General features: G+C 52.6%; 1 protein-coding gene across 1 annotated transcript in view; it reads left to right on the top strand.

The window, feature by feature from the left end:
- Scn5a (sodium voltage-gated channel alpha subunit 5) overlaps window positions 1-11969 on the top strand; it is a 101687-nt gene that overhangs the window by 44419 nt on the left and 45299 nt on the right. Inside the window, exons 8-14 of the mRNA XM_031343503.1 lie at window positions 808-871; window positions 1979-2120; window positions 2550-2747; window positions 3766-3951; window positions 4452-4823; window positions 8309-8441; window positions 9266-9504. Of these exons, the coding sequence (XP_031199363.1) occupies window positions 808-871; window positions 1979-2120; window positions 2550-2747; window positions 3766-3951; window positions 4452-4823; window positions 8309-8441; window positions 9266-9504 (1334 nt within the window). The remainder of the gene's footprint in view (window positions 1-807; window positions 872-1978; window positions 2121-2549; window positions 2748-3765; window positions 3952-4451; window positions 4824-8308; window positions 8442-9265; window positions 9505-11969) is intronic.

The following is an 11969-nucleotide window of genomic DNA, read 5'->3' as shown; positions in this document are numbered from 1 at the left end:
GGGTGGGTGGATCATGGGTGGGTGGGTGGGTGGATGGATAGATAGATAGATCATGGGTGGATGTGGGTATGGGTCTTTTGTGGCCTCATAGAAATGAATGACTCTAGACTTCAGCATTCACCAGAGTCACCCGAAAGATTCCAGACAACAGGCTACAGGCCCTGGTCTGCTTCTGGATCAAGCATAGCTCGCATTTGGGAAGCTATAGCTCAATCAGTCCCCAGACACTAATGTTACCCACCAGGACCACACTTAGAGTAATGCTTCCCAAGACAAAGGTGGGTCATGGTGACTGAGGGAGAGATGGCAAGGCAGGTGGGCTGTGCCTCACCTGGTCTGGACCCAGCCTCATCGGAACAGATCACAATGTTGCCATGGTGATCGGCAGGCATCTCTCCCACCAGTTTATGTCATGGCAGTGGGCCACACAGTGACACAGCAGCCAAGCTGGAGCTCTGCCCAGACCCTTGCCTCCTGGCTCAGGGCTCTCTTGGCCCTGGCTGGCCCCCCAAGTGGTTTGAAGCTAGGTGCGGAAGCTACCTATAGGGACAGAGGGACAACTGAGCCCTGCCCAGGGCTTCCTGCGTCTTCAAGAGTGTGTGAGACACTGGCAGAGGAACGGCAGTGAAAATGATAGATGAGTTAGAGAAGTAGCCAGGGTCACCAAGTCCTGGCTGGGTATAGGTGAGGATCAGGACAGTGGCCAAGGAAACTGAACAGTAATGGTGTCTTTTGCAGAACCCAGTGTGAGGTGGACACCCAGAACTGGGCCACCCAAGCCACTCACACCCAGGCTTTTTCTTGCAGCCAATTACCTGCTCAAGAATGGCACCACGGACGTGTTGCTGTGTGGGAACAGCTCTGACGCCGGGTAGGTGGGACAGTCCTCCAGTAGCTTTTGGTACTTCCCCCGCTACTGTGTCTAAGACTTTTCCTGGCCAGAACCCTGAAAGTTTCCATACCACCTCCCCTGTCACACAAGAGAGAACTGGAAAGACAGACCAGGGACAGGTCTGTCAGGACAGGAGAGGCCTAAAGATGGGCTGGGGTAAGGAAGGCGCCCACGGTACCCCGCAGGGTCCTAGCTAGACCTTGGCTCCATCTCTACTGTTCTGCCCTTCGGGGCTGAGTGTGGCCTCAATCTAGCAGCTGGACTGTGTTCATGGCCAAGCAGAACACGATCCTGCAGCCTCACGTGCCCTGTCTCCAGGGGCAGTTTCCAGGACTCTGTGCATGATAGTCTAGGACTGGATGAGGGTCACAGGCTTACCATGTGGCAGTTGGTTCCTGGCTTACACTTTGCTGGCTCCTTCCACCCTGAGGGAGATGTCTGCAGTGCCTTGGGTTTGAGGCACCCTTAGGAATATCCTGGCACTTGCTAAGTTTCTCCAGTCAGATTTCTCTCTCTTCTCTTCCTCTCCCCTCCCTCCCAACATATACATATACACACCCTGTCAAGGAGAGAGACTGAACATGGTGCTTGTGTGTGTGTGTGTGTGTGTGTGTGTGTGTGTGTGTGTGTGTGTTAGATAGACACTTTTCTAGATACAACACAGTCCAGCCCTTCATCTGCCTCTGGCCACACTTAGCCAGGCTTTGCTGGTCCCCCTCTCCCTCTGGAACTCCGATGTGTTCAGCTCCCCAGGGGGTGGACAAGCCAAGGAAGGAACACGGGCTTCCTCCAGGGGAGGAGGCAACAGCAGCAACAGCAGCAGTCGCCAGGAAGGGTGTGTCATGTGGACAGAGGGGAACTGGATGTGGGCCTTAGAAATTCCAAGTAGGTCTAAGAGAGAGGAAGGTGGTGACCTGGCCAGCCATGAAAGTGGCGAGGACAAGATCATAGGTGCAGGACCCAAAAGTCTGGCACCATGTCGGTGACGCAACCTCAGAGCCTTTGAGCATAGGCTGGGCTGCCCAGGGAAATGAACCAGGATCCTTCACAGCATGAGACAGTGTGTGTGTGTGTGTCTGGCTATAGGACATGTCCTGAGGGCTACCGGTGCCTGAAGGCAGGTGAGAACCCAGACCATGGTTACACCAGCTTCGACTCCTTCGCCTGGGCCTTCCTTGCGCTCTTCCGCCTGATGACACAGGACTGTTGGGAACGCCTATACCAGCAGGTGCATGAGTTCCGGGGCCGGTGGAGGGGGTGCTAGGCATGGACTCCAGAGCAGGCTGCACAAATAGCTAGCTAGAAATGTCCCCAGTAGCTTTCCACTGGTAAGGGCTATGGAGGGAGCGGGGAAAGGGCTGGCGACTGAGTTCCAGTCCCTTAGAGAGGACAGTATTCTGTGGATGAGGTGTTCCTTCACCCAGTAGGACAGAGCATTCTCTGTAGACACAACAGTCTCCCCGTCAGGTGAGATGCCTGCCTCCTCCTAAGTGGCACACTCTCCTGCGGGCTAGCACATGACCTTCTACAGCTGGGACATACTTTTCTCCGCCCCCAGTTTTAGGACACTTAGCCCTTGGCATAGCCAGACTGGTGACTTAGAAACGCCGTAACTTGGCACGTCAGTGAGGGTGACCTCTGGCCCTTGCTCCTCCAGACCCTGAGGTCTGCGGGAAAGATCTACATGATCTTCTTCATGCTCGTCATCTTCCTGGGCTCCTTCTACCTGGTAAACTTGATCCTGGCTGTGGTGGCCATGGCCTACGAGGAGCAAAACCAAGCCACCATCGCTGAGACGGAAGAGAAGGAGAAGCGTTTCCAGGAGGCCATGGAGATGCTCAAGAAAGAACATGAGGTGAGTGAGCAGTGCATGCTGGGTAGGGCTGGTAGGTGGGTGACGCATTCAGAGTGGCGGGCAGTGCCCGCTGAGCAAGGTGGGCCTGTTGGTGTGGGGTACAGTGGGTAAAATTGGTTCCTGTGCCACTGGGTTTTCTAGGCAAGGGTAATACGGAATGGGAGGGGTGCAGGTGACAGTGACTCAGAGTGGCCACTGTGGGCACAGCCGGTGCCTGGGACAAGATCCAGGTCCGTGCATGGGACCTGCTCTGATCGAGGGATAGTTCCTAACGGGGGAGTAAGGAAAGTGCAAGGCTTAAGACTTGTGCACTGGCTGTTCTGCCCTGGCTCCCCACATCCGGCTTTTCTTGTGGTAGCTGTCGGAAACCAAAGGGGCTGGGAAAATGAGTCAGTTATTAAAGTGTTTGCCACACAGGCATGAGAATCTGAGTTCAGTCCCCAGGACTCCCATTAGAAAGCACTGTGTGACTTGTCACCCTACCGCTGGGAAGGTAGAAATGGGCAGATCCATGGGGCTCACTGGCCAGCCAGCCCAAACTAAATCAGTAAGTCCTGGGTCCCAATGCGATATATCTTAAAAACCAAAGTGGGGTGGTCCTGAGGAATGGCACCTGGGGTTTACCTCTGGCCTACACATACAAGTTCACTCACACGGAAAAAAAAATCAGAACAAAGAAACCCATCTAGAGACATCGGTGTGTGCTTTCTGCCTCCATGACCTGCCCCCCCGCCTGCCCCCCCACCAGGCGAACCTTCTAGAAGACCCCTGACCTCGATTCTGCTGTTTCTTCTGTTCGCCAACAGCCCTCTCTCACCCCTCCCACACCCCGACTCGGCTACTTGCTCTCCCTTCCAGGTCCTCTGTCTTTCTCAAAGCATTGTGGGTCTGCCTGGGATCAACTCCATGATGGCTGCACTCTGAGTCACGCCTGAAGTCTGACGGGGCAGCTTGCCTAGGCCTGAGGCTGGCCAGGGTTTCTCTGTGACCCAAACACCCTTCCCCCACCCTTTTGCAGGCTCTCACCATCAGGGGCGTGGATACCGCGTCCCGTAGCTCTTTGGAGATGTCTCCTTTGGCCCCAGTAACCAACCATGAGAGAAGGAGCAAGAGGAGGAAACGACTGTCTTCGGGGACGGGGACGGAGGACGGCGGGGATGACAGGCTCCCCAAGTCGGACTCAGAAGATGGCCCCAGAGCACTGGTAATCCCGACTTGGTTCTGGCCCTGCAAAGCCCATGATGGTGGGGCCCCGGTGTGGTCACGATCCTAAGCGTAGTCTCCAAGAAAGGGAAGCTTGGACCCTTCCCATCCCTTCCAGTTTCCCATAATCATTCTTAAACTGGGGAAGAGCTAGGGTGGTTTATGTTAATGCTGCCTCCTGCCTAGAACTAGTCCTCACGTATGGGGACCAGCACTGAGAGTGGGGGGCCTGTGGTGTGCGGTGATGGGGCCCAAGCACTGGTCCTAGCTCTTGCTGCCCAGACTAGCCCCACCCCTGGGCCCAGAGCAGCTTCAGAGTCAAACCCAGAGATACAGGGATGAAGTGAGTAGAGACCCCAGAAGATGCAGAGGATGCCCCATTTCTTCCTAAGCGCCCACCCAGCCCCCCCTGTGACCAGCAGAAGTGCTCTCAAAAGTGAGAGGGGCTGAGGCAGAGGCCAAGGCCTGTGTGTGGGTCACGCACCCTCCCTGTACCCTCAGAATCAGCTCAGCCTTACCCACGGGCTTAGCCGGACATCCATGAGGCCCCGCTCCAGCCGAGGGAGCATTTTCACGTTCCGAAGACGGGATCAAGGCTCCGAGGCAGACTTTGCTGATGATGAGAACAGTACGGCGGGGGAGAGCGAGAGCCACGGCACGTCGCTGCTGGTGCCCTGGCCCCTGCGCCGGGCCAGCGCCCAAGGACAGCCCGGCCTTGGAACCTCAGCTCCTGCTCATGTCCTCAATGGCAAAAGAAACAGCGCTGTGGACTGCAATGGGGTGGTTTCCTTGCTGGGGACAGGTGACGCAGAGGCCACCTCTCCAGGGAGTCACCTTCTCCGCCCTATGGTGCTGGACAGACCCCCAGACACGGTGAGCCACCCCGCCCCCGGCCTACGAGCACCAGCTCAGATCTGTCTCCCAAATTGGCGATAGGTAGGAGGCGCAAAACTACTTGCTAAATGTTTTATCAAGCACCTACTGTGTGCCCCACAACCAGAACATCTCTCCCCTTATAGTTCCCATGCCATCTGGGTAGGCAGACAAGTCAAGAGAAAAAAAGAGAAGACAGAAAGAAAAATGTCTATGTAAACACGTGTGGTGTAATAATGAGTGAGGAGAGTCAGAGATTTCCCACCTGATGCAGCGTCCATGCTGAGGTGCCACAGTAGACCAGTGTCCCGGAGGCCACATGCTGTATCAAGTGCCTCCTGCATCCGCAGGACTGGAACAAGGCAAGCCTGGGACCAAGGCTGGGTGGCAAAGGGATCCTCAGAGGATTCCAGAAAGCACTCACTCAGTGAGTGAGAAATAGTCTAGAACTTTACTAACTTGTAACACAGTGCCAGCCGTGGTAGTAAGTATTGGGAGTGGGGGGCAGGAAGAGGAGAGAGGAACCCCTAAGACACATGCTAGGAGGCATTTAATCGGCAACCACAAGAAGAGGAGCCAGGTTGCTTTCTACGTCTGGGAGGGCTGGCGTGCAGAGTGGTTAGTGTCCAAGCTCTGGACATTAGCCTAGGTTTGGGTTCTGGAGCGCAGCTTACCAGCTAGACAGCAAGTCTTTGGTGCTCTTCTGCACCTTTAGTGTCTCATCTGTATAATGGGCGAAAAATAGCCAAAGTGGCTAATGTAGAAGGACCACAGACATACAGGAACGTGGTTGGCACTGTTAAAATGTCGCAGTCCCATGCTTTTGATACCAAAGTGTGTCACACACAGCCAAAGGGCAGACAGCCTGGGGAAGAGTCTGTCTGGCACCATGAGGTCTGCGAGGCTGGAAGAGGCAGCAACTGTTAGAGCAGTTGTCAGCCAGGTGCTCACAGTTGCGGAAGGTCTCTCGTAGCACACTGGTGACTGCCCAGTGGGCCCCTGCAACTCCACATACCAGTGCCCGAACAGCCCGCTCAGGAACACATATACAGACAGGATAGCAACTATGGGGAAACCACTGGACAATGGGATCTTAGTCAGGAAGGTGATGCGAAGAGGGAGGGCCCAGTCCACATGGCCAATAGCTGTGGGTTAATCTGGAGCCTCAATTTCCTACAAAGTGGAAATCAGATTTAACATGTACGTCAGCAGGTGGTAGTGGGACCAGGGGAACTGAAACAGGTCCAGGGCGTAGGCCAGATCTCGCTGCTCCAGCATGTTACTGGTTACTGTTTCTATGAGCTGTTGACACAAGTGAGCAAAGGCTTCTGGGATGCATTGCCAAGAGTCCAAGCCCTATATAGGGAGTGAAAGGGAGGAACTTCAAGACACCCTGAGGGCTGCAGAGTCATCTGTGTCCTTCAGGACCCGTCACCTGGAGGGTAGGGTATCTGGCTTCCAGGCCGGCTCAGGCAGGCAGAGCTGGAGCGCTAATAGAATTTCCTAATCCCATTAGGGAGAAAATCATCTCATTGTGCTGCACATGTCGGGAGGAATCCAAGTTCACACACTTCATTACCGGGAACTCTGACTTCACCCATTCTCACTTCTGCAGGGCCCATTTGTAACTTTAAAGGGATTAGCGGGCCGAGGCAGAGTCGTTTGTAAGGTTAAAGGAATTAGCCTCCAAGATGGAGACATTTGAAAAGTCAAAGAGATTAGCCAGCAGAAGCCCTGGGAATGCCTTCCCCACTCCCTGCTGGTCCCCTGTGAGCCCGTTTCTAGTCTGCAAACAGAGCCCTGTGTTGGGTACATAGGGCCTCGGTCAGTGTGGGGTTGGGGGGGAGGAGTGGGGGTTGGAGGAGGCCTCTCTGGTTCAGGGTGGGTTAGGGGAAGGAGCCTAGAGAGGCCCACCGGCCCACCGCTGCCGCCCTTAGCCAGAGGTGTCTTTGGTTATTGGAGGGCAACCCAGAGACTCGTGAAGTGAGCTCATAAAGTGAGCAGGGACCTGTCTGGCATTTTCACTGTGCCGGGCCCCTGTTCCACAAGCATCAGCACTTTGGCAATTGGGTGTCCATTCTCCAGATCTTTGTCTTGCTCTTACATCTAACTCTGTCTTAGCGATGTGCTGACTCTCTAGAGTGGGAGTATACCCAGATCAGCTTCTCACTGTGGTCTGCATCAGAGTTTAGGGTTGGGCAGGAGCCATGATTGATTTTAATCATCTTCCTATGAGCTAGTCGTTTCGTTTAGTTACGAGGAACAGTGCCGCAAAGAACAGTATTTCTCTGCATTCTTGGTGTGTGTATAAAAGTGTTTATGAGGGTAGATTGCAAGACAAGGAATCGCAGGACCATTTCAAAACTTCTAAGTAGAGGTTGGAGAGATGACTCAGGGGTTACGAGCACCAGCTGCTCTTCTAGAGGACCAGAGTTTGATTCCCAGCGCCTGTGTACGAGCATCCCAGCGGATGCTCGCTGGCAGACCTCTGACCCCCGCATGCTCACAACTGTCTGCCACCTCAGTAACAAGGACCCAATAGTGTTTATAGGCACCAAGCACACACATGGTACACCGACATATACGCGCAGGCAGAACACTCATGTATACAAAGTATGATCATTCAAAATTAAAATTTTCTGATTTAGACCCAAGCATACCTCCTCTGCATGACATGGTCTGCCACCAGCCACATCTAAGCACTGTGCTGGTTTCATGTACGTTTCTCTGAATGTCATCCAAGATCATGTCACACCCTTTCAGCCTCTCTGTTCTTGACATTAGAGAACTCTGATGAGGATCATTGTTGTGTGTACTAATGCAGATGGTGTGCTGGTACTGGAGGGGCCTGTGTGGTGTGGTGAACACGGAAGGAAAGAGATGGTGGTGGACAGGAGGAGCAAGGATCAGGGAATTCGCAGCTGGAGTAGGGTTGGTTCTCCAAGCCCAGCCTTCCTTAACCCAGCAAGACCTCTATGCTCGGGGCTTTGATGTAGCTCAGTAGGGAAAGAGGTCAGAATGCTTGCCTAGCATGCATGGAGTTCGGGGTTTGATTCCCCAGCACAGCATGAACTAGATGTGGTGGCACACACCTGTAACCCCAGCAGCTCTTGGGAGGTACGGACCAAAGGATCAGGAGTTCAAGGACATCCTCAGATGCATGTCAAGTTCAAGGCCAGCCTGGGCTATATGAGACCCTGTATAAATAAATAAATAAATAAGGGCTAGTGAGATGGCTATGTCGGCAAAGGTTACAGCTGCCAGCCTTTAGAACCTGAGTTCAGTCCCCGAGACACACATGACAGGGGAGACAGCGGATGCTCGCTGGCAGACCTCTGACCTCCGCATGTACACACACCCACAAGAATGAATAGATAAATGAGTGAATGCAATTTTAAAATTAAAGAGCAAAACACAGAAACAAGACTGCCACTCCATCTTCCTGAGTTCTCCTGGGCTGACGCATGTCTCCCGGTTGCACTCAGACCACGCCGTCAGAGGAGCCAGGTGGGCCCCAGATGCTGACGCCGCAGGCTCCATGTGCAGATGGTTTTGAGGAGCCCGGAGCACGGCAACGGGCACTCAGCGCCGTCAGTGTACTCACCAGCGCCCTGGAAGGTTAGTGCCCCACTCTCCCCTCGCGCTTTAACCTCCATTTCAGCCCCCTCAGTGTCGTGTCAGCTCCCTCACCTGGACCCCTCCCCCAGTACCTCTCCCAGCTACTCTTCTTCTGGCTGTGAATGTCCTTGCCTGTTCTCTGGTCTCTTCTCTAGTTCTCCTACTTCTTTCCCAGGTACCCCCACATCCATCCACTGCCCCAGGCCCTTCCCTACCTCATCCACCCCTCTCCCAAGCATACCTCAGTCTGTCAAAAGCCACCCTGTCTCCTGCCTGCCCTTCCTGTTCTAGCCTATTGTCAGGCCAGTCCCATGTCCTCTTGGATTATTAATTACAGCAGTTCTGAATCCAAACCAGCTGGTCCCACCCTAGGCAACACCACATACCTTCCAAGCCAAACTGGGCGCCCTATCTTGTATCATCCTGCCCCAGATGTGCATGCCTGTGTTTTATCCCCTATCCCAGCACCTCACCTGAGTCATGTCAGAGCGTGGCTTCCCGTCCTCACCTGCAACCTGTCCCGTGCTGAGAACACCCATAGGCATGGGACGGAGTTGTCTTACATAAGCCTACACAGGCCTAATCTGACATAGCCCTGTTCCCCGAATCCAGCTTAGTCTCTTATCTTTGCAGCCGTTTCCTCTCACACTTCCAGAGTAAAGAGCTGAGACACAGGCCACCCACTTCCCTAGCCTTCCCTCAGTGGGCAGCAGCCACTTAGCACCCTGCTGTGCCCCTAACTTGAGTCACAAGATCTTTCTAGAATGCCACCAGATGCAGATGACTTGGTCAATAAACCGAGTTAACTTTCTGGCTGTCCCCAGAGTTGGAGGAGTCCCACCGGAAGTGCCCCCCATGCTGGAACCGCTTTGCCCAGCATTACCTCATCTGGGAATGCTGCCCACTCTGGATGTCCATCAAACAGAAGGTGAAGTTCGTGGTCATGGACCCATTTGCTGACCTCACAATCACCATGTGCATCGTGCTCAACACGCTCTTCATGGCTCTGGAGCATTATAACATGACAGAAGAGTTTGAGGAGATGCTGCAAGTCGGAAACCTGGTAAGGACACCTGTCATTGTCTCTAAAGTGGGCGTCCCTGAAGTGGGTGTCCCTGAAGGGCGTGGCTTTCATGGAGAAGGGATTCTGAACATTGAAGGGGCTTTTGAAGGGGTTGGTCCCTGGAGACATCTTGGAAGAAAGAGTTTGGGGAGTCTGGTTTTAAGGAGCAAAGATGTCGATTTGAGTGGGAGGATGGGGTTGAAGCTTGTGAACATGCTCAAATGCTACAAACAAAAGTGAGTGGATAGGTATAAAATGCATGGAGACTGGACAGTGGTGAGCAAATTAGGGAGGAAGCTCAGGATGGAAGGGGCTGCTCTGCAGGGCAGGGATTGTACAGATGAGCATCCATCCAGTGCTGCTGAGTGGGGGAAGGAGGGGTGAATGGGTAGGCAGAGGAAAGAAGGGGAGAATAGAGAGATGAGTGGATCATTAGAAGTCGTGAAAGACAAAGGGATGGATGATTCAATAAAGAATAGAACAAAAGAGAGGTGGTGGGGAGATGGTACGTGTATAAGTGTGGGGGAGATAGAGAGACAAATGGGTGGGTGGGAGGATGGATGGGATGATCAATGCATGGATGGGAGGATCGGTGGACAGATGAGAGGATGGATGAGAGGAGGGATAGATGGATGGATGGGAGGATATATAGATGGGAAGATAGATGGATAGATGGATGGATGGATGGATGGATGGATGGACGGATGGGAGGACAGATGGATAGGAGGATGATTAAAAAGGAATGAATAAGACTAGAAGGATGGACAGATGAATAATTGTGGAGAGAACAAAGGAAGAATAAAAAGATAGACAAATGATTAGAGATAATGGAATGGGAGATGGGTAGATAAATGCATCAATAATTAGATTGGGAGATAGAAGGTCGGAAGGGAAGATACTTGAATCTGCAGGTGATGGTTAGAGTGGGTGATGAGAGGGCAGCAGAGAGTGGGATCAGGTTGGATGGATGGGTGGGTAGGTGGGTGGGTGGGTGAATGGCTATAAAGAGAAGGAAGAAAAGAGAATGGATGTGTGGATAGATGGTGGCAGCCCGTGGGCAGGTAGATAGGTGATGGATAGCCGAGTGTGCTTAGTCAGCCACCAACAAGCAGGGCCGGGTTTGAATTCTGACTCAGCTCTTACTGACTATGAATCTCGAGCAAATTATTTAATCCTGGTAATTGGCACAATGAGTATTTGCTGAATTTAATAAATGCAAGAATCAGACGATATGAACCTCATCGGAAGCTAATAAGGCTGAATCAGATAATGTCTGTAACGTGCCTCCCTCCAACTTGCATGAACAACCAGCCATCAACATACATGATGACTGTAGTAACTGTTGTTATTACATAGACTGACCCCACATCCTCACTTTACAGATGAAGAAACTGAGGCAGGAGGGGTGACATGGTGGGAGTAGAATCAGGCATGCATTCAATGTATCCTGGCATCCTGGCACGTGGACACTGCCAGCCTCTCCAGAGGTCCTCAGCAGAGCTGGGCCCATTGCTCCAGCCAGTGGAGAGGGCCCTGGCTGGGTCTCAGGTCTGACTCACAGCAGACCTGGCCCTCTCTCAGGCCCAGCTGCTCCGGTGGCTTGCGAGCAGGTAGACCTCACACACACACACACACTGTGAGCTGTGGATATTTTCTTCCTAGCCTGCTTTATAAATGCAGGACTTTAGGTGGTCATTTGCAGAATGTATTCAACATTTTTCCACTCATGCAAGCCCATTTGGCTATTCTTGTATTTTCCTTCTTGTAATTCAAGGGGGAGATGTATCTAGCTCGTGGAGTCTCACAGTACAGCCGGGGTGTTCATTGAGTGGTCTTTGTACATCTCGGCACACAGTCTCCTGATACATCTGCAGACGCTGTGTGCCCATCGGATGGTCATTGCAGGATTTAAGTGTAGTTTGCTGGCTTGGACTGGGCAGAGGCTGGCTGTGATGAAGAGCCTGCTGTCCCGAACTGTCAGCCTGTGATTGACAGTTGTACTAAACCGATGTTCCTTACTGGCAACAGCTGCATTTTGTGCTGTTTAGATGGTGGTATTGCTAATATGAAAGGCTTTGGTTTTCTTGAATTTAATATAGTCCAAGTGGCTTAAATATTAAGGTAAAGAAACAAAACACCAAAATAAACATAGGTAGGTAATCTCGGTGTGGTGACAGACTCTTCAGGCAGATTCCATCAGAGAGGAGACTGGTGATTAAACTGTCCAGCCCATTACATAATCAAAGGCAACATCTGGGAAAAGATAGTTTGAAAAGTCTCCCATTGTGAAGGAATTAAAAATACAGCAGGTTGGGCTGGAGTTGGAGATGTGTCTCAGGGGCTAAGACCACTTACAGAGGTTCTGGGTTCAGTTCCCACATAGTGGCTCACTACTGTCTGAAGCTGCAGACTTCCTCCTGCCCCAGGCTCACACACACACACACACACACACACACACACACACA

Source organism: Mastomys coucha, unplaced genomic scaffold, assembly GCF_008632895.1.
Source record: "Mastomys coucha isolate ucsf_1 unplaced genomic scaffold, UCSF_Mcou_1 pScaffold23, whole genome shotgun sequence".
NCBI classification, from domain to species: Eukaryota; Metazoa; Chordata; class Mammalia; order Rodentia; family Muridae; genus Mastomys; species Mastomys coucha.
Note: the sequence above shows the minus strand (reverse complement) of the source record. Positions and strands in the feature narration are given on the sequence as shown.